The following is a 21,402-nucleotide window of genomic DNA, read 5'->3' as shown; positions in this document are numbered from 1 at the left end:
CCATCTCCCACCCTGACCTTTTCTTTAAACTCTAGGTTTGTATCCAGTAGCCTATTTGAGCATGAGACTAGAATATCTATAGTTGTCTCTCCAACTTAACATGTCCAAACAGACAGTTCATTCCTGTCTGCAGCCTGCTCCTCCCTGGACTTTCCCATCTCAGCAAATAGCACAACCATTCTCATGGTTGCTCAAGCCAAAATCTTAAGAGTGTTTCTAGATTCCTCTTTTTCCTTCCTCCAATCTTGACATCCTTCTCCTTGGCAAGTCTCATGGATTTTATCCCCCAAACATATGGATTCGTCTAGCTGTCTTCATCTCCACCACCCCATAGTACAAATCACCATCATCGCTCGTGTGAACACGTTCATAGGCTTCTAGCTTGTCTCCCTGCTTCTTCAATGTTGCCCAAACTCTTAGCCACGGAGCAGCTAGTTATATTTTATAAAATGTAAAGCAGAACATGCCATTGCCCTGCTCAAAACCCTCCATTGTCTTTGTCCTGCTACATGAAGATAAACTCCAAACTGCTCACCAAGCCCCCCCAAAGCCCAGCGTGGTATGGCCCCTGCAGGCCTCTCTGGAACATGGCTAATTTCTCCTCTCTCATTAATTCCAATCCTGGAAGCTAATGTCTTTCTCTTCTAGAACATGCCAACCTCATTTCTGCCTGAGAGCACCTGGACCTGTTGTTCCTACTTACCAGAAAGATCTCCCTAGATTTCCTCAGAGTGGCTTCTGCTGGTCATTCAGTCTTAATTCACTGATCACTTTGAAGAGGCCTTTCTTAAGCACCCAGTTACTCTACCAGATCATATGGTATTGTTCCTATCAAAGAACTGACCACATCCAATTTATTTATTTGTTTATTGTCGACCTTGAACACCCACCAACCCTGAGGTCTGACCCAGACTTCCTCTTCTTCCAGTTACATTCCTATCTCAAGCCAGAAACACTGACTCCTTCCCTCCCTCACCCTCAACCCCAAGTAATCACCAATCACCCCACTGAGGCGGCACTTCCAGCCAGCCAGCCCTCCAGCTGCACTATGTCCTATTACCTGGAACATTCCCGAAAGCCTCTTGACTGGTTCCCTTTATCCACTCCTGCTTCAACCCAATCTATTCTCAAACTATAGTTTGAGTGATATTTTTAAAACACGTGTATGATCACTTCCTGATTCAAAGCCAATCAGTGGCTTCTTGTTGCATTTAGAATACAGTTTGCAATACTCACGTGACTTACCTTAATAAGATCAGATGCCTCTAGCCTCCCAACTTTACCCCTGACAACTCTCCCCTTTTTACTTCGTGCTCTAATCACACTGGCCATTCTGTTCTTCAGATATGTGAGAATATGTTATACTCTTTCCCAGCCCCAGTCCTCATACATGAGTCTATGCAGGTGCTCTCCCCTTTGCCTGGCTCACTCCTACTCCTCTTCAGGTTTGGGTAAAGCCTCTTCCATGAGGAAGTGTCTCCTGACCCATCCCTCCTCCTTCCCAGCACTCCCTTCAGGATGAGTACGAGTAAGTTGGGCCAAGATGGGGACATGCTAGGATCTCAATGAATTCTTCAAAGAATGAATGAATGCATTAATGCATGAACAAATGAAATAAATAGCCTTAAACATACATTAAAAAACAGTGTGAAATTCCAGTCAAAGCTTCATCTTCTTATTTATTTATTTATTTATTTATTTATTTTAAAGCTTCATCTTCTTCAAGAAGGAAAACCTACAAAGACGGCCCTTGCTCTGCAAGTAAGGACTCTGAACCTCTGACTAATTTCAGGATATATGAGGGCCCTTTCCAGGAAACCACTTGCCAACTCAGAGTCAACCTCTCTGAGAGTATACTTTCAAGTTTATGAAGTTAGAAGGTGTAAACATAAAGCAATGTGACCAATTTCCCTAAGTGGCTTAGGAAAATTACAGTTCAGTGATCCAAAGCCAGCTCTTAAACTACACAAAGCTTTTGAAAGTTAGAACATGTCAAATTTAGAACACAAAACTTTAGAAAGCAAGCATGAAAACTATTCAGTAGGTGATATAAACTGAGACACTGTACAGATTCAGGAGTTCTGCTTTGTACATTCTTGGCATCTTTTGTCCACTTTGGATGTAGGTTTTATTCCTCCACCCCAAGGAAAGAGCAGGTCCCATACCCTAAGCACTTGGCCTCAAGCAAGAAGTGTTTCAGTAGGCAAAAAGGACATTTTGGCTGATAGTGTCAGAAAGCAGATGTATAAGTCAACAGAAACATAAAACTGGAAAGAAGTCTGTTTGCTGAATCTCTCTGAACAGCAGGGCTATAAAAAAGGGTCTCAACTCCACAGGTCAGTAATCACAAGATAAATGAAGAAAAACTGTACTTACCTGGTAACATTTGCTCTGTCTTGCCTAAGCGACTCACAAGCCACATTATATATTTTCATATAAGTAGCTTTGGTTGAGTCACACAATAATTCACTTTCATCTCATGGTAAAGCTGGGTGTTAGCAATATTTAACTGTTTTAAAGCTTGAAGCATATTACGCTTTGTCCTTTAACCAGAGGATTAGAAAAAGTAGAATATTATTAATGAATATGATTATAAGGAAAAGAAGCTCACTACCCAATGGAAAAAAACAAGTCAATGAACACTTCATCCTATTCTGCTTTACCAATGACCTGAATAATTAACAGAAACTCCATTTTAATACCTGGGGTTGTAGCGGTAATGTAGAGTTTAGGAGAGTTTGTGACTTTACTTTTTTTCCCTAAGAGGAACTTGGCCAGTTACTGTTAACTCTATTATATGGACTTTACATGATCTTAGTATATATTTGTGTCTGGACCAAATGTGTACACAGTTGGCCCTAAGCCAAATGTTTCTTTCTCTCCCTTCTCACTGGCTTTTCAGGAAATACAACCGAGTTTATAACTGGTATCAGACAGACCTGGGTTTCAAGCCATCTCAACTGCTTCCTAGCTGGATAAGTTACTTAGTCTCTCTAAGTCTCCAGTTTATTCATTTCTAAAATGGGCACAAAAACCCTAATCTCTAAGACTCAGAAGGGCCAAACGTGTGGCTCTCATGTTGATAAACTCTCATGCTGACAGAATAAAGTGATTTCAGCCACTGAGATACCTAATCTGGCATAAGGAGAGTTGTCTTCTGTGTCCCCCAAATCCCATCACATAGAAAAACTCTGAATGATGAATACAAGTCTGATGGCTCACCTCTGCAGCATATCCCATGCCGTCCACAACGTGTTCAGAGCCGTGATCATCGGTGGACCCCCAGTGAAGGTGAAACTGTCGTAACCTGTAGCTTCCGGTGAGAGGACCCCCACGCAGAACTAAACACCAATACATTTTAAATTGTCAGCAAGAAAAAAAAAATTACACATCCTGTCACAACCCACAGCATCTCCCTGGATCACTCAACAATGTCCTCCAAGGAATTTTCTATAAATGTCATTCAGATGGCTGATAGGAATATAACTTTTAAATATATGAAGAGTAAAAATAAACATTTTAAAAGGTTAAAGAGTCCACAATACAGATTTTTAAGGAATATCTTGTAAATCAAAACAGACACACTGGTTAAAAGTAGCAGAAACTGGGAGTTTGTAGAGGTAAAGAATTGCTCTGTTTAACGGACGATATCAGCCTCTCTATATAAAAATGTAATGTGCTGGGCTTCCCTGGTGGCGCAGTGGTTGAGAGTCTGCCTGCCGATGCAGGGGACACGGGTTCGTGCCCCGGTCCAGGAAGATCCCACATGCCGCGGAGCGGCTGGGCCCGTGAGCCATGGCCGCTGAGCCTGCGCGTCCGGAGCCTGTGCTCTGCAACGGGAGAGGCCGCAACAGTGAGAGGCCCGCGTACCACACACACACACAAAAAAATGTGATGTGCTAAGAGCTCCATCTTGAACACGGTAGAGCAGCCTAGCAATACGGTCAGAGAACAGGTTTCAGCATTAGGAGTCCAGGGGCTCACGCTCTATTTACTAACTGTGTCATCTTGCACAAATCCTTTAACTTTGAAACCTCAGCTCTCCTGTCTATAATCTCCAGAGAGTAATGTTACCTCCTCCTGATGCTGTTGTGAAAACAGAAGGAAAATTGAACACAAAGCACTTATCACTGCCTGGCAGAAAGTCAGCATGCTGGACACGGTAGTTATTATTACTATTTTATTGCTGTTATGATTACTACAAAAACTGGCAAAGTAAGCATGTCTTTTATACTTGAAATTCTATCTTCTTGGGGAAACATGAAATACAGGACAAAATTAACTCTTTTGAAATAATCCATCATATCTTTGTCACTTTGGCAGAGTATATTTTAGTACTTTGCCTCAACACATATGATCTCTAAAACCGTGGCAATAGAATCATATCTTAAGTATACAGAAAAGCTTTTTAGTAGAAAACATAGTCCTAAGCTGTCTCCTCCCAATTAATCTTTATTGAGCATGTTTTAAAGGATATGTGAAGATATGGGAGCATCGCATGCTGATTACATCAAAAGCACTGCTAATGTCTCATAGACATTCCAACAGGATTAAGTGTTGGATTGGTATGGTGCAGCCTTAAACAATAGTTTGATTTAAATTACCCTCCTCTTCAGAAGATATATATATATATATATATATATATATATATATATATATATATATATATATATATCTCAAAATTTGTCAAGAATTATGCACCATATATAAGAAGCAAAAGATGTTAAGAGGTATCACATGCAGTTTTCTACAAACAACAACAACAAAAAAAGGACAAGATAATACATTTGCCTAAGGCACACTCCTCTTTGAGCTATACTGTAGGAGAAAGAATGATCCAGACTGCCATCTGTATTGACCAGACCAACTGAACTCATTTCTCCCTTACTTGGTTTGACTCGGCTAAAGTTGAACACCAGTAATTAAGAGTTGGTATAGTAGTTGGAATCAGCAGACGTGGGAATAGTCCCAGCTTGGCTACTAAACTATGCCACCTTTCAAAACTCATTTAAGCCTCTATGGGCTTCAGCTTTCTTGTCTATATTTGTGATTGTTTGTTTAATTAGGAGATTGGACTGGATGTTCTTTAACTTCTACAATTCCTGAAACTGACTAAGGGGAAAAAAAAAATGGGAGCGTATGTAATAAAATCTTTTGTAAGGTTGAATGGTTGGGGCTTCCTTTAGATTCATTTGCATCCAGATTTCTTTACAATAAATAAAGATAGCTATGTTCAGAGCCCTGTGAAAAATAAAAGAGAAGGGAGAGCCACTTACACCAGACTCTAGGGCTCGCTCTTCTGTTACTCTGTCACAAACAGAAAATTGTACTGTTTCTTCTCCCACGGAACAATGTTCACGAGGGCAGAGACCATCTGCTCGGGTCTCTGTTGTACCCATCCCATCACCTAGCACAGTAACCATCACAGAGGAGATGCACAATAAATATTTGATGAAGGAATGAATAAAATATTTGATTTGTATTTAAACAAACAGTTTCAAAGATGATTCACAGATAAATTAATTTAAAAGGATCATTTCCCTGACTCCATAGAGCATGGATGCAATGGCATTCCAAACAAAAAGAAATCAACAGCTCTATTGTCTCTTTTTCCCTTGCTATTGCATAATAAGACCTGAGCTGAACCATGAAGTCATTCCTTCACAGATAAAAAGCAGCTTAAGAGCTTGAGTGATGGATGTGGAATTGACTTTGGGAGAAGATGCAAACAAGCTGGCTCAGGAGAAAGAAAGTGATACCAAAAGACACACACATTATTAGGGAAACATCCAAGAGTACTGGTTGATCTCTGGAAAGCCTGCTCTGAATCCAGGGTTTAAAGCCAGATTAGCACAGCTCTGCTTAGTTAAGCAACAGAGATTGCCTTACTCTTTACATATCTGGACTTTGAGTGTTTTAACTAAAATATCCAACCTGGGACTATGATCAGCAAATGTCTAATCATGAAGACCATTATCTTGGAGCAGTGCTCTACCAAAGAAACACAGAGGGGGAAAAAATGAGTCAAAATATGAAGGTTAATCACCAACGTTGAGATGGTCTATAATAAAACAACTAAACAGCTAAACTATGATATAAAATGAATAATGGTGACAAAAAGTAATTTTTAATGAGGATGATTTAGTGTTGTTTTTTGTTTTTGATTTTGTGTTTTTTTTTTTTTTTTTTTTTTTGGCGGTATGCGGGCCTCTCACTGCTATGGCCTCTCCTGTTGCGGAGCACAGGCTCCGGATGCGCAGGCTCAGCGGCCATGGCTCATGGGCCCAGCCGCTCCATGGCATGTGAGATCCTTCCGGACCAGGGCACGAACCCGTGTCCCCTCCATCGGCAGGCGGATGCCCAACCACTGTGCCACCAGGGAAGCCCAATTTAGTGTTTTAAAGACTCAAATTATTCATCTTACTTTCCAACCTAGATGAATAAACATATATTATTTCCATCTTATGTTTGAAAACTAGTAATTATTTCTCCAAAATCACACTTAGCATATATATATATATATATATATATATATATATATATATATATATATATATATATATATATATATATAATACTCCATGTATCCCTCCATTAAGATTTTTTTAAAAAGTCTATTCCAAATAAAACTTTCATATAAGAGATCTACAGAGATCAAGAAACCAGAGTTAATTTTAAAGTCTGAGAAAATTTTAATAACTTAGTAAAATGATATCTGTCATTTGCTATATGCTGCAGAGACCAACTACGAACATATGCATTACTCTATTGAACATAACTTTTTTTTTTTTTACAACTTTATTGGAGTATAATTGCTTCACAATGGTGTATTAGTCTCTGCTTTATAAAAAAGTGAATCAGTTATACATATACATCTGTTCCCATACCCCTTCCCTCTTGCGTCTCCCTCCCTCCCACCCTCCCTATCCCACCCCTCCAGGTGGTAACACAGCACCGAGCTGATCTCCCTGTGCTATGAGGCTGCTTCCCACTAGCTATCTACTTTACGTTTGGTAGTGTATATATGTCCATGCCTCTCTCTCGCTTTGTCACAGCTTACCCTTCCCCCTCCCCATATCCTCAAGTCCATTCTCAAGTAGGTCTGTGTCTTTATTCCTGTTTTACCCCTAGGTTCTTCATGACATTTTTTTTTCTTAAATTCCATATATATGTGTTAGCATACGGTATTTGTCTTTCTCTTTCTGACTTACTTCACTCTGTATGACAGACTCTAGGTCTATCCACCTCATTACAAATAGCTCAATTTCATTTCTTTTTATGGCTGAGTAATATTCCATTGTATATATGTGCCACATCTTCTTTATCCATTCATCAGATGATGAACACTTAGGTTGTTTCCATCTCTGGGCTATTGTAAATAGAGCTGCAATAAGCATTTTGGAACATGAGTCTTTTTGAATTACGTTTTTTCAGGGTATATGCCCTGTAGTGGGATTGCTGGGTCATATGGTAGTTCTATTTTTAGTTTTTTAAGGAACCTTCATACTGTTCTCCATAGTGGCTGTACCAATTCACATTCCAACCAGCAGTGCAAGAGTGTTCCCTTTTCTCCACACCCTCTCCAGAATTTATTGTTTCTAGATTTTTTGATGATGGCCATTCCGACTGGTGTGAGATGATATCTCATTGTAGTTTTTTTTTTTTTTTTTTTTTTTTGCGGTATGCGGGCCTCTCACTGTTGTGGCCTCTTCCGTTGTGGAGCACAGGCTCCAGAAGCGCAAGCTCAGTGGCCATGGCCCATGGGCCAAGCCGCTCCACGGCATGTGGGATTTTCTCAGACCGGGGCACGAACCCGTGTCCCCTGCATCGGCAGGCGGACTCTCAACCACTGTGCCACCAGGGGAGCCCCTCATTGTAGTTTTGATTGGCATTTCTCTAACGATTAAATATGTTGAGCATTCTTTCATCTGTTTGTTGGCAGTCTGTATATCTTCTGTGGAGAACTGTCTATTTAGGTCTTCTGCCCATTTTTGGATTGGGTTATTTGTTTTTTTGCTATTGAGCTGCATGAGCTGCTTATATATTTTGGAGATTAATTCTTTGTCAGTTGCTTCATTTGCAACTATTTTCTCCCATTCTGAGGGTTGTCTTTTGGTCTTGTTTATGGTTTCCTTTGCTGTGCAAAAGCTTTGAAGTTTCCTTAGGTCCCATTTGTTTATTTTTGTTTTTATTTCCATTTCTCTAGGAGGTGGGTCAAAAAGGATCTTGCTGTGAATTATGTCATGGAGTGTTCTGCCTATGTTTTCCTCTAAGAGTTTGATAGTTTCTGGCCTTACATTTAGGTCTTTAATCCATTTTGAGCTTATTTTTGTGTATGGTGTGTTAGGGAGTGATCTAATCTCATACTTTTACATGTCCCTGTCCAGTTTTCCCAGCACCACTTATTGAACAGGCTGTCTTTTCTCCACTGTACATTCCTGCCTCCTTTATCAAAGATAAGGTGACCATATGTGCGTGGGTTCATCTCTGGGCTTTCTATCCTGTTCCATTGATCTATCTTTCTGTTTTTGTGCCAGTACCATACTGCCTTGATTACTGTAGCTTTGTAGTAGAGTCTGAAGTCAGGGAGCCTGATTCCTCCAGCTCCGTTTTTCATTCTCAAGGTTGCTTTGGCTACTCGGGGTCTTTTGTGTTTCCATACAAATTGTGAATTTTTTTGTTCTAGTTCTGTGAAAACTGCCAGTGGTAGTTTGATAGGGATTGCATTGAATCTGTAGATTGCTTTGGGTAATAGAGTCATTTTCACAATATTGATTCTTCCAATCCAGGAACATGGTATATCTCTCCATCTATTTGTATCCTCTTTAATTTCTTTCATCAGTGTCTTATAATTTTCTGCATACAGGTCTTTTGTCTCCTTAGGTAGGTTTATTCCTAGGTATTTTATTCTTTTTGTTGCCATGGTAAATGGGAGTGTTTTCTTGATTTCACTTTCAGATTTTTCATCATTAGTGTACAGGAATGCCAGAGATTTCTCTGCATTAATTTTGTATCCTGCTACTTTACCAAATTCATTGATTAGCTCTAGTAGTTTTCTGGTAGCATCTTTAGGATTCTCTATGTATAGTATCATGTCATCTGCAAACAGTGACAGCTTTACTTCTTCTTTTCCGATTTGGATTCCTTTATTTCCTTTTCTTCTCTGATTGCTGTGGCTAAAACTTCCAAAACTATGTTGAATAAGAGTGGTGAGAGTGGGCAACCTTGTCTTGTTCCTGATCTTACTGGAAATGGTTTCAGTTTTTCACCATTGAGGATGATGTTGGCTGTGGGTTTGTCATATATGGCCTTTATTATGTTGAAGAAAGTTTCCTCTATGCCTACTTTCTGCAGGGTTTTTATCATAAATGGGTGTTGAATTTTGTCGAAAGCTTTCTCTGCATCTATTGAGATGATCATATGGTTTTTCTCCTTCAATTTGTTAATATGGTGTATCACGTTGATTGATTTGCGTATGTTGAAGAATCCTTGCATTCCTGGAATAAACCCCACTTGATCATGGTGTATGATGCTTTTAATGTGCTGTTGGATTCTGTTTGCTAGTATTTTGTTGAGGATTTTTGCATCTATGCTCATCAGTGATATTGGCCTGTAGTTTTCTTTCTTTGTGACATCCTTGTCTGGTTTTGGTATCAAGGTGATGGTAGCCTCGTAGAATGAGTTTGGGAGTGTTCCTTCCTCTGATATATTTTGGAAGAGTTTGAGAAGGATAGGTGTTAGCTCTTCTCTAAATGTTTGATAGAATTCGCCTGTGAAGCCATCTGGTCCTGGGCTTTTGTTCGTTGGAAGATTTTTAATCACAGTTTCAATTTCAGTGCTTGTGATTGGTCTATTCATATTTTCTATTTCTTCCTGATTCAGTCTTGGCAGGTTGTGCATTTCTAAGAATTTGTCCATTTCTTCCAGGTTGTCCATTTTATTGGCATAGAGTTGCTTGTAGTAATCTCTCATGATCTTTTGTATTTCTGCAGTGTCAGTTGTTACTTCTCCTTTTTCATTTTTAATTCTATTGATTTGAGTCTTCTCTCTTTTTTCTTGATGAGTCTAGCTAATGGTTTATCAATTTTGTTCATCTTCTCAAAGAACCAGCTTTTAGTTTTATTGATCTTTGCTATCGTTTCCTTCATTTCTTTTTCATTTATTTCTGATCTGATTTTTATGATTTCTTTCCTTCTGCTAACTTTGGGATGTTTTTGTTCTTCTTTCTCTAATTGCTTTAGGTGCAAACTCAGGTTGTTTACTCAAGATGTTTCCTGTTTCTTAAGGTGGATTTGTATTGCTATAAACTTCCCTCTTAGAACTGCTTTTGCTGCATCCCATAGGTTTTTGGTCGTCGTGTCTCCATTGTCATTTTTTTCTAGGTATTTTTTGATTTCCTCTTTGATTTCTTCAGTGATCACTTCCTTATTAAGTAGTGTATTGTTTAGCCTCCATGTGTTTGTATTTTTTACAGCTCTTTTCCTGTAATTGATATCTAGTCTCATAGCGTTGTGGTCGGAAAAGATACTTGATACAATTTCAACTTTCTTAAATTTACCAAGGCTTGATTTGTGACCCAAGATATGATCTATCCTGGAGAGTGTTCCATGAGCACTTGAGAAAAATGTGTATTCTGTTGTTTTTGGATGGAATGTCCTATAAATATCAATTAAGTCCATCTTGTTTAATGTATCCTTTAAAGCTTGTGTTTCCTTATTTATTTTCATTTTGGATGATCTGTCCATTGGTGAAAGTGAGGTGTTAAAGTCCCCTAGTGTGAATGTGTTACTGTCGATTTCCCCTTTTATGGCTGTTAGTATTTGCCTTATGTATTGTGGTGCTCCTATGTTGGGTGGTTAACTTTTTGTTTTTTGATTGTTAGTAATTTGCTTACTCTACTCACTTTCAGAAACTACACTGTAGTCAGCTGCCTAAAATGATAAGCAAGGCTGGCAAAACAAAAATCAGAAAAAATTCATTTAAAAAGCAAAACACTTGGCTGTTCACTCATTTACTGTCTATCTCATTAGGATACAAACTCCTTTAAGGCAGAATTGATCTCATTCTCTTGTATACCCAATGCCTGGGACAGTGCCCGGATCAATAAATGTTACTAACATAAAGTAAGAAAGAGACCTCACCTGTAGAAACACTCCCCCATAAACTTCAGTTTGTAAGGATGCTACTGAAGTGACCTGGGCATCACTAAAGAGCATAGTCTTAGGACTTGTGAATCTAATAAAAGTCTTTGATTGATCACTGTATGGCAAACAGTTCTCTGAAGTAAAACTAAATGAACAGCATGTCTGTATTTTGCTTGGAATCTAGGAAAAGAAGAAACAAAGAGCACAGATCTGCCAGGATTATAGTGAGAGAGAGAAAGAGAAAGAAAGAATGAAGATAGGAATGGTCCTAGCTACTGGGGCTTGAATTCTTTTCAGAGCCAGGACAGTCTTCATTAGTCTGGCTTCTTGCTTCCTTTGCTCTGAGCATGTGCACACCAAGTTACTCTCTGATCATTCATTCATTCAACAATTCTTAAGAGCTTATAATGGGCCAGCAACTGTGTTCAATACTAAGTACACAATGAACAAGGCCATCCCTATCCTCAAGAAACTTACAGAAGGAAACATAATTATAATAAAGTTTTATAATACATCATTGTCACAGATTGCCAATTTAGTTTCCTGTATATCTTGGCTCAGGGTGGGGGGGGCTTGGATCACACAACTAAGGTATGCTTACCCCCCATCTTTTGCTGGTTTTTTTTTCTTTTTTAATATATAATTTAAGATCTTGTACATTTGGTTAACTTCAGGCAGTTACCTAGAACTAGATAACAGGATTATAACTGAGAAATTGACAATTTTTAGAGATGAAAATTAAAGAACAGTCACTGAATCCATCAAGTTACTAGCATTCCTAGTAGGCCTTTCTTAGCAAGAAAGCAGCTTCCTTCCTTTTGACATCTTTTTAAAATTTCAGCACAACATATCTTGTCCACAGAAAGGACACAGACCATTATTATTTATTATTCTTTTATTACTAGTTATTAGTAGTTATTTAGTATTTACTATATGCCAGGAACTATTTCATTTATTAAAACTTAAAAAATTAGTACCACAGCTTTTAAAAATTAAATGTTCAAACAATGAATAATCCACCAATGTTCAAACTATTTAGGTGTCAAATGGTAAATATTAATTGATTTCTGGTGGTTTGTAATTCTATCGGGACTTCACCTACATATACTAATGCATTCTGTACCCTAATGCCATACCATGGTGTTGTTCATATCCTCCAAGAAACATCAGACCAAAAAAATGCTTTTAACTGAAACATACGTTTATTGAGTACCCTCTGTGTGCCTCCCTGCTGCTTACAGGGAGCCTTTAGCTGAGTGGAAAGAACCAACTGGCAGTCACAATGCAATGTGGGAAGTTCTGTAAGAGGACAGGCCTGGGATGCCACAGGAGGGGTGACGGGGCCAGTCAGGTGTGATTCCCTGAGAGAGGGGACCTTGTCTGTGTTCTGAAAAACCAGAAGCTAGGGGGAGAACACCCTTGTCTGCTACAGCCAATAGGAGTTGTCTCTAATGAATTTCTTCCTGTGTGAATTTCACATCTACCTGTTGCTTTTTAAAGGACTATTAAAATTCTGAAGAGTGGCTCCCCACAGGTTAACCACTGGTTGTGCAGCTGCCCAGCCAAAGAAGCCCTGCCAGGACCATGAGGAAGGTTTCACGCCTGTGGTCTCTTGACTGGTGGGACTGAGAGTTAACCTTGGTAAGAATGGCTTCTTTATAAAATGGAGACTGTTTTACTCAAGTTAAAATGGCTTGTTACAGAAGTATCTTTATGTTTTTTATAGTTTGTACCAAAGAAAAATAAAAACCAGCAACAATTTATTTTAGCCATGGCGGTTTCTACGTTTTAATTAATTTAATCCACCAAATCACCATGAAACATTCTCTTCATTTATCTTGAGACAGAAGAATGAGAATCATGATGCAGCGTCAAATCTGGAAACACAGACAAACTATTTCCACTGATTAACCCAAAGTAGAGGGAAAATGAGAGGAAGAGAGAGGGAAAGAGAGGGAGAGAGAGAGAGAGAAGACCAGGATCATCACTGAGCAAATTAAAGTAAGAATTTTTTATGACTAAGGTTTTTTGTGAGAAAGTTTTAGATGAAGTACAATCTAATCATTTCTTATTCTAAAAATAGGAATGGATAACCTCAGTTTTTTGAGAGATCATAAACAGTATCAAACTACCATTATGGGTGGTATAAACTTTGTACTTAGAAACCTCGGACTACTTTTATAATGTACCATCACATCAACCATATCTATTAATACAGATTCATAAAACTGAGGGCCTGAAGGAAAGACAATTTAATATATGTAAAAAGTGAGGTTACTTCTCCACCCACCTAAAAGTTGAAAAATACCATGTGTTAATCTTTCCTTATGCATTTTTTAAGTTGCTCTGATGAAAGTGAATCACTTTTATGAATTTAACAAATATGAGGAAGAAATGTAATGGGCTTATAATTTTTGCTAACAATATAGCACTACATAAACACAAGATATTATTACTAAACTAAATCTGAGCTTAATGAATAAGTGAAGATTTTCTTCCAATTAAGGATTTTTAAAATTTATTTTTCGTTAATAGAGTAAATACAGCATTATCCTAATATTAGCCTTAAAATAAAAATAATTTTTCGGAAGCCTTAAAAAGTGTTCCAAAATATGATTCTCTCTGATCTTCTCTTTAATCTTACTTTTAAACTTGATATCATCTATTCTTTGGGCAGGAGGTATACTTGAATAAGGATTAAATGTTCATTTTAAAAGGAAATGCTCTTTTCTACTTCACTCAGTTTTTAAATTAACATATAAACTAGTTTTTTTTCTTGGGTTGGTCTATTATTTATTCACCATGTGAAAGACATTATTCCATGAACTAATCAAACAAAACTTTTACTATAAGTTCTAGCAAAGTACTAATAAGGAACACACAGTGCATAGGTAATTCAAATATGAAAGATAAGAATGTGCCATCCAATCAACCAAGCTCCTCACCCCAACCAAGAAAAAAAAGAAAAGCCAACCTGATTTGTCCTCTGTGTCATCAAAGTCAACATTGAAGGAATGGCCACTATTACTGATGATTTTAGCTGAGCTTGTGTCATACTTGATACTAAGAGGTCGGAGGGAAGAATCATATTGCACTTCTTTGGTTTTAATCTCAATTGGAGATTGTTGATTTCCATCAGCAATAGGGAAAAATTCACTCCAATGAATAGGACCTTTAACATATAGGACCAAAAGAAAAGGACTGAATAAGTTATTTCATTCAACAAATACTTGTTGAGTGCAATGCACTGTACTTGACATTGAAGAAAATACAAAGATTAATAAAATGCGATCTTTACCTTCAGCACTTTGTTTTACAAGACCAACTGCTTTTATTATAGGTATGGAAACTTCCTGGTTTGCCTTAATTCATCTTCAGAATTAAACTCACCCTTGTAGACAAAAGAGCATGTAAGTTTTATAAAGTACTTCACAAATGCCTTCTGCTGAACTAAAAACAAGAGTACAATTCATCGTTGAAAACAATGAGATTCAGTCTCAGCTCCAAGAATGAGCTGTGATAGCTCCACAGGTCAGGTTTATGGGCTGAAAGAACTAACGGAGCTGAGAAAGCTGTGTAGCAAAAAAGGGTGTGGTTCTTTAAAATGCTCTCCCCACTTCTATCACTCACTGTATCTTCACATGTCACCCAGTCCTCAGCTCAATTTCCTGTGAATGTGCAACAGGCAAACTAAGGAAATATGTAAAATTTTCACATATAAAATGACTGCACCATGTCAGGAAATGTAATATTGTTGGTTTTCTGCAGTAGAGTCAGGCAACAATTTATTTCTCTCTTTCTATATTTCGGAAGGTCCTTCCAGGGTTGTTTTGCCAATATTAGATTTGAATTCCAATACAAGGTACAATTGTCATCCCGGTCCTCATTCACAAAGTCAAAACCGCATCAAGTTCCCGAATCGAACACATGTTTGATAAACTGAGGTGAAGCAATAAACTGACAATTCCCTTGTCTACTCTCACTTCTCTGGGAGACTCATTCAAGTTCTGCCTCTCAAAATCAACAGCAAGGTTGCAGCTTCAAGTAAGCTCCAAGCCAATCTACGGACTTTACAGGTTAGAGGTTCTTATTTCCTCCTCTACTCTGCCTGCAATTTACACCGCCTCCACCAGGTCTGTAGAGTATGGCTGCTGATTAAGCTTTTCCCTACTTCACTAACCAACTAATTTGATTTCTCTAAAAGTCAAGTACTAACTAAAATGACACAGCATGACAATGAATTAAGCATTTGTTACTAACAACAACAAATATTTTTTAAAGATAAGGTTTAGAATGAAATTTCAAGAAATGCAAATATATCACAATTATCAACAGCTTCAATCTCTAAAGCTAATGCTCCTTATTACTCTTCTTCTTTGCAAAAGAGAAAGCATAAATTATTTCCTTTACAGGTACAAAAAAGTCATAGCATGAATACATAACCACACACATAACTTAGAAATTGTTCTCTTATGAATCATACATTTTGGACTTGAAAGCAACCTGAACATCAAAAGTCCTTCGTTACATCTTATTACAGAAAAGGTATTGAATTTCTTTATTTACTAAGTACTTTCATTTACCTTTCTATCACTCTTTTTGTATACAATCTCGTCCTTCTTTCATGTGAAAAAAATGTTCTATTTCACTGCCCACAAGTATGAGTTAACCTAATGAGACTCGGATTTCAAGTATGCAACACATATGTCATAATATATTAACTTTTTTCCAATCAGGAAAGAGCATCTTTCTCCTCTTAATTCCTTTATGCTCCTATTTCCAGTCCTTTATAACCAGAACTATTTTTAAAAGCAGAGGCAAGCCAAAATAAAATAAAAATAATAGCACTTTGCATTACTCAATATTATCTATTAACCGTGATGGTAGGTTCATTTCCCTTGCCTTTTACGTGCAACGTTAAACCCATTTAAATAGTTATAGAGATATACGGAAGTTCTTCCATTGATTCAGGAACTTTCTGAATATCCATAGAGATAGGTAGTTTTCAGTGATTGTCACATTTCCTAAACTAAACTAATAAAATTGTCAAAGGTTTGTGGAAGAAGTTGTAAGCTGTTTGTGAAGGTGGTAACCACTTCCAATGCCTCACTTCTTGATGTTCCATTTTATCACTTCTACTATTCCCAGCTAAAGTTTCCTTTTGTCTGCTCATTCACTGCTCTTGCCAGTCTAAACTGGCAAGCAACAAAACTTGCCCAGTCAGGATACAGCACATTTCCAATAGGATTTTGCCAAAGTTGATCTACTTAAAGGTGTGGTCCTCAGAAAGCTATTGAATCTAAAAGCAGGGAATGGTCCTACAATTCTTAGCCGAAATACAAAATCACTCCTTGTTAATGGCTTTTCTAAGATGAATTTTTTTTTACGTTTTCAAATTTTCATTTTTTTCTTCTGTTTTCTCCAATTTTATTGAGATATAATTGACATACAGCACTATGTAAGTTTAAGGTGTACAGCATAATGATGTGACTTACATACCCCATGATATGATTACCACAATGTTTAGTGAATATCAATCATCTCATATAGATACAAAATTAAAGAAATAGAAAAAATATTTTTTTCCTTGGGATGAGAACTCTTAGGATTTACTCTCTTGACAACTTTTATATATAACATACAGCCGTGTTTATTATATGTAGCATGTTGTGCATTAAATCCCTAGTACTTATTTATTTTATAACTGGAAGTGTGTACCTTTTGACCACTTTCATCCAATTCCCCCTTCCCACCCACTCTGGTAATCATAAACCTGATCTCTTCTTCTCTAGGTTTGTTTGTTTGTTTTTGAAGCATAATTTACCTATGTTAGTACCTAGTGAACAACACAGTGATTCAATATTTTTATACACTTCAAAATGATCACCATGATAAGTCTACTTACCGTCTGTCACCATACAAAGACATTACATAACTTTTTACTTTAGGTAAAAAGTTTACATAACTTTATTCCCCACACTGTACATTTCATCCTCGTGATTCATTTATTTTGTAACTGGAAGTTTGTACCTCTTAATCTCCCTCACATATTTCTAAGATGGATTTTTAAAATTTCAAATGCACTTCATTGGAGCCAATATTTTAGAACATATTAAAGAGTAATCAATACTCATTGATTGAAAATACGCTTCTCCTTCCTAATCATAGTGAGGGCACTGTTAACACCCAGTGACTATTAAATAACAACAGAAATTATTCCAGCAGAGAGGGAAATTAAAAGAAATTTGTTTTGAAGGTTTTTTCCCCAAACATAAATTGAAAATTAGCAAAATGTAAGATTATAATTGTAGTCTCAAAGAGAAATCCACCTAAATTATACCTTTCATTATTAAAACTCTAACTTTCACCTGCTGCCATTTTTTAACTGGCAAGTTAGTCATAGCCTCAAAAAGGCTACAATTAGAAATGAAACTTTTCTGTTTCTTTGTGAAAGTACGCTTTCTATAAAATTAACTATACAGTACTGCTGAATAATATGCATGTTCATCCAAGAAAGTATTATTATTATTACTATCATTATTCTCAGACCTAATTTTGACAGTGATTCACTGTAAGGCTTTCGTGGTGTCACTTTGCAAACATTTCAAGTAATGGTTGTTTGAAAATCATCAGTTCAGTTTAATATAAAAACAAGAAAAATGGTTTACTTTTGATAATTTAGGATATACAAGAAGAAAAGTATACATCTTATTATTCCTGTTGGTTCCATCAATAAACACATTTTTACCAACGTGTTACAATGTCAATGATCCTTTGCTAATTCCTCAGTCTCTGAAAGGATGTGTAGGAGAAGGAGAAAGCATGCAGACGTAGCTTAAAATATAACTTCATTTCTAAGAAAGAACCTAAAATCTTGCTAAAACCAGCAGTACCATTCAACCAACTGCAAGTTGCTGTGGGAATATTTTATAGTTAACAGCTATTAAGAAAGTTGCGGTACATTGGTTGACAAGAAGGCAGCGTACATCTTCAATGTTGCAATTCAAGTCATTGAAATTTCTTAAGTATATTTTCAAATATTTTCCATGATTTGTTTCCCCGTAGAGATAATGAGCTTAGAAGACTGAAAGCAAACTTGTCCTCAATTCATTGAAATATGTCCTCAGGTTTCTAAACTCGGTGCCTTTGATTGATAAGTAGTTACTACTAGAGAAAGTTTTTGGCTTTTCAAATGAAAGCGAGGGGACATATCTGAAGATTTCGGGGTCTGGGGTATCGTGACAGGGCTAACGCACGCCAACTCACCCCCACTATCAACAGCCTCCGAGACGCTTTCCCTGTCCACGCAGGACTAAGCCTTCCCTTCGCTTCCTGCGTTTGGCTCCGGGGAGCGCTGCTCATTCAAAAGACAAACCGAAAAGTTTCTCGCTAAGTGTCGATTGGCAGAGTGCGGTCGGTGGACCCCGGGAAGCGGGCGGTCCCCCTCGGCCGCCCCCGGCTCAGAGCCCCCTCCCTCACCCCTCCCATCAGCGGAAGGCGCTCACCATTGTGCTCGCCGTATCCCCAGCTGAACCTCGCCATGGTCCCTCGGGGTGGCAGGCAGAAGAAGTAGTGGCGGGGCAGCTAGCAGAAGGAGGGAGCGGGCCGGGCGAGCGAGCTTGCGTGGGGGTGGCGGGGGCCCAGCTTAGGGCGGGGGCCGCGGGGGACCGGGAGAGACCTTGAACCCCGGGGCCAGGGCGCTCTCGTCCTCGTCCGCCAGGGGGCAGTGGCGGGCAGAGAAGGCGCCCTCGAGGGAGGGCGAAGGGGCTGGGGGTAGGGGGGTGGGCGCTCGGAGCCCGGCTGAGTCCTGCGGTGCGAGTCCTCTCACTGTTTGAACTCGGGAAAGAGATAGTGCTTGATAGGAAGGCGGGGAGATGGAGAGGGAGGAGGGAAAGAAAGAGAGAAGGGCTTCAGAGGGACTTTCTTGCCTTCTGAGAAGCGGTCATCCTAGAGAGGAAAGTGTTGCCCAGCGGGCCCTCCAGGGAATCAATGAGCCACCCAGGTCGGGAGCCGCCCGGCTGGAGAAGTGAGGAGGGCGGGGATGGACGTGGTGGAGGTGACTGCAAAGACAATACAGCGCAATAATGACAATGATAAGAGCCACAAAAAGAATTCTGCTATTTATTAAGGACTTACCACAGGCCAGGGTCTTAGCCAAGACGTTTACCCGCATTTTCCCATTAGATCCTCACAACAGTTTTTTGAGGAAGACACTATAAGTTCCCAATAGTTAGGAAACAAGGGAATGAGGCTTAAAAACTAAGTAACCGGCCCCAGATCAACGCAGCTACTTGAAGCCTAGAGGTCCCTCTTAAAGAGGAGCCGATCCCCACCCGCCCATTCTTGCTGCCCCCTTCCCCTAACGCTCACCCTCTGTGGGCCTGTGGCTTGGGGAGTGAGGGACCCAAGCCTGGTTATTGATACTCGGCCCTGAAATTCTGTTGCCCTTTTGACCCTGCAGGGATGCTTGGTAGGCTTGCTGCCCTAGACGGACGACGGAACTGACTGCAGAGCCTTGAATTTCTGTCCTCGTGTGGGTGTTCTGGGTTCCCAATGAAAAATAAACTGTGTGACCTGCCGGGATTATAATTACTGTTCCAGCCGTGTAAGGGTTTGAGTTAGGTCTATGTGAACTTTCAAATTGAATTGTGCAGTGTTACTTAGAGACAAACTAATGCAAAGAGGTCTTAATTGGCATGAGCCTCCATAAAAGACTTAAGAGTGGCGTTAAAATATCTTTCATTTTCTCTTGCCATCACATCGCAGCTGCATAATGTGGCAATTGCAAGTCCCAGGAAGTCCCTCTTTGGGTAACCACTGCATTGTTCAGGGACCACTAAGTAAGGATCAATTTGAACTATTCTTCTTTAGACCTGACCTAAATAGCCCACAGTGAGCCTGTAGCTCCTTCTGCTTATATAGATCTTAATGAGGTTAGAATGAAACAGAAGAAATGCTGCACTTCATATAGCATTAAACACAATAAACTTTATGCTTCTCTTGCACCTAGGAGAAGGCCTAGGCTTCCACATTCCACATTCTGTGGCACAACTGGGTTCATTTATGCCAAGAATATAATAGGAACCAAACTTTTAAGAGTAATGTCTGATCTATATTCATTTTCACCACAGAAGACAATATGCATATATATATTTATATACACACACATATATGGGTGTATATAAAATATATAAATACAATACATGTAAGATACATAAGACATATATAAGTATCTTAAATTTATTTAAGAATGTTATCTTGAAAAGTTAAGTCTGGGTTACTTAGCTAAGCACCCTTATTCTCCACTAAGTCTATAGATATAGTTGGGGATACATGTATGCACTGTATGAATGCAGTGAAAGAGATCGCGAAAGCTCAGAATTCCATGAGCCATTTTCTCACGGTGCCCTTGTCTCAGATCAACTGTTTCATATTTTATAAACCCAAGGAACCTCTCTGTAAGGAGCTTAGTATACCCATTTTCAGTAAGTCAGATGATTAGCACATCAAGGTGAATAATGCTCTAAGTAAATGTCAGTTCCTAATGCTCAAGAATAGCTCTTGAATGAATGAATAAATGAATGAATGGACCAAAACTGTTAAAGAAGTTCCAATTAGTGGGCTTCAAATCCTTCCCAAATTGTTACTTTTACTACTTGGGTACACAATTTCCTCTGGCTTGAATGTATTGTGTAGTCTATCCAATTTTCCAAAAGAGCAACCTAACTATTGGAGACAATCAAATAACCATTTATAGAAACTGGTTAGATAATCTGTAGAGCATCCACACAATGGGCTACTATCAAGATTTGAAAAGAATGAAGATCTCCATGAACAGAGATGGGGTGAGTTCTGGGACAGATTTGGTGGAAAAAAAGAGGAAAAAAAAGCAAAGGTGCAAAAGAGTGTATATAATATGCTACATTTTTTATAATTTAAAAAAAGAGATATAAGAATTTGTATACATACTTGCAGATTTTCTCCAAAAAATTATGGAGTTTAAACCACAAGTTAACAAAAATGGTTCCTTATAGAGGATGGTTGGGGATGGGGTCTATAGGGATGAAAGTGAGATTTCTCAGTATATCTTTTTAATTTTCTAATCATAAATGTTTTATATTTTCAAAAAAATTAAAGAGGATTTAAAAAACACTAAAATTTAGTTTAGACAGAAACAAATGAACTTAACTGTATATTAATGTGATAATATAACCACACAGAAAAAAAAATGCTTTGAATAGAGTACTCTGGCTATATA

General features: G+C 38.4%; 1 protein-coding gene across 1 annotated transcript in view; it reads right to left on the bottom strand.

Annotated features, from left to right (window-relative positions):
- CA13 (carbonic anhydrase 13) overlaps positions 1 to 18,686 on the bottom strand; it is a gene marked incomplete at both ends in the record, with an annotated part of 33,336 nt that extends 14,650 nt beyond the window's left edge. The window contains 3 exons of the mRNA XM_079722242.1: positions 3,223 to 3,341; positions 14,119 to 14,316; positions 18,650 to 18,686. Coding sequence (XP_079578368.1) covers positions 3,223 to 3,341; positions 14,119 to 14,316; positions 18,650 to 18,686 — 354 coding nt within the window. The remainder of the gene's footprint in view (positions 1 to 3,222; positions 3,342 to 14,118; positions 14,317 to 18,649) is intronic.
- Between the last annotated feature and the right edge of the window lie 2,716 nt (positions 18,687 to 21,402).

This window comes from Hyperoodon ampullatus (genome assembly GCF_949752795.1).
Source record: "Hyperoodon ampullatus genome assembly, chromosome: 17".
NCBI lineage: Eukaryota > Metazoa > Chordata > Mammalia > Artiodactyla > Ziphiidae > Hyperoodon > Hyperoodon ampullatus.
The sequence above is the reverse complement of the archived record's forward strand: the minus strand, read 5'-3'. Positions and strand labels throughout refer to the sequence as shown.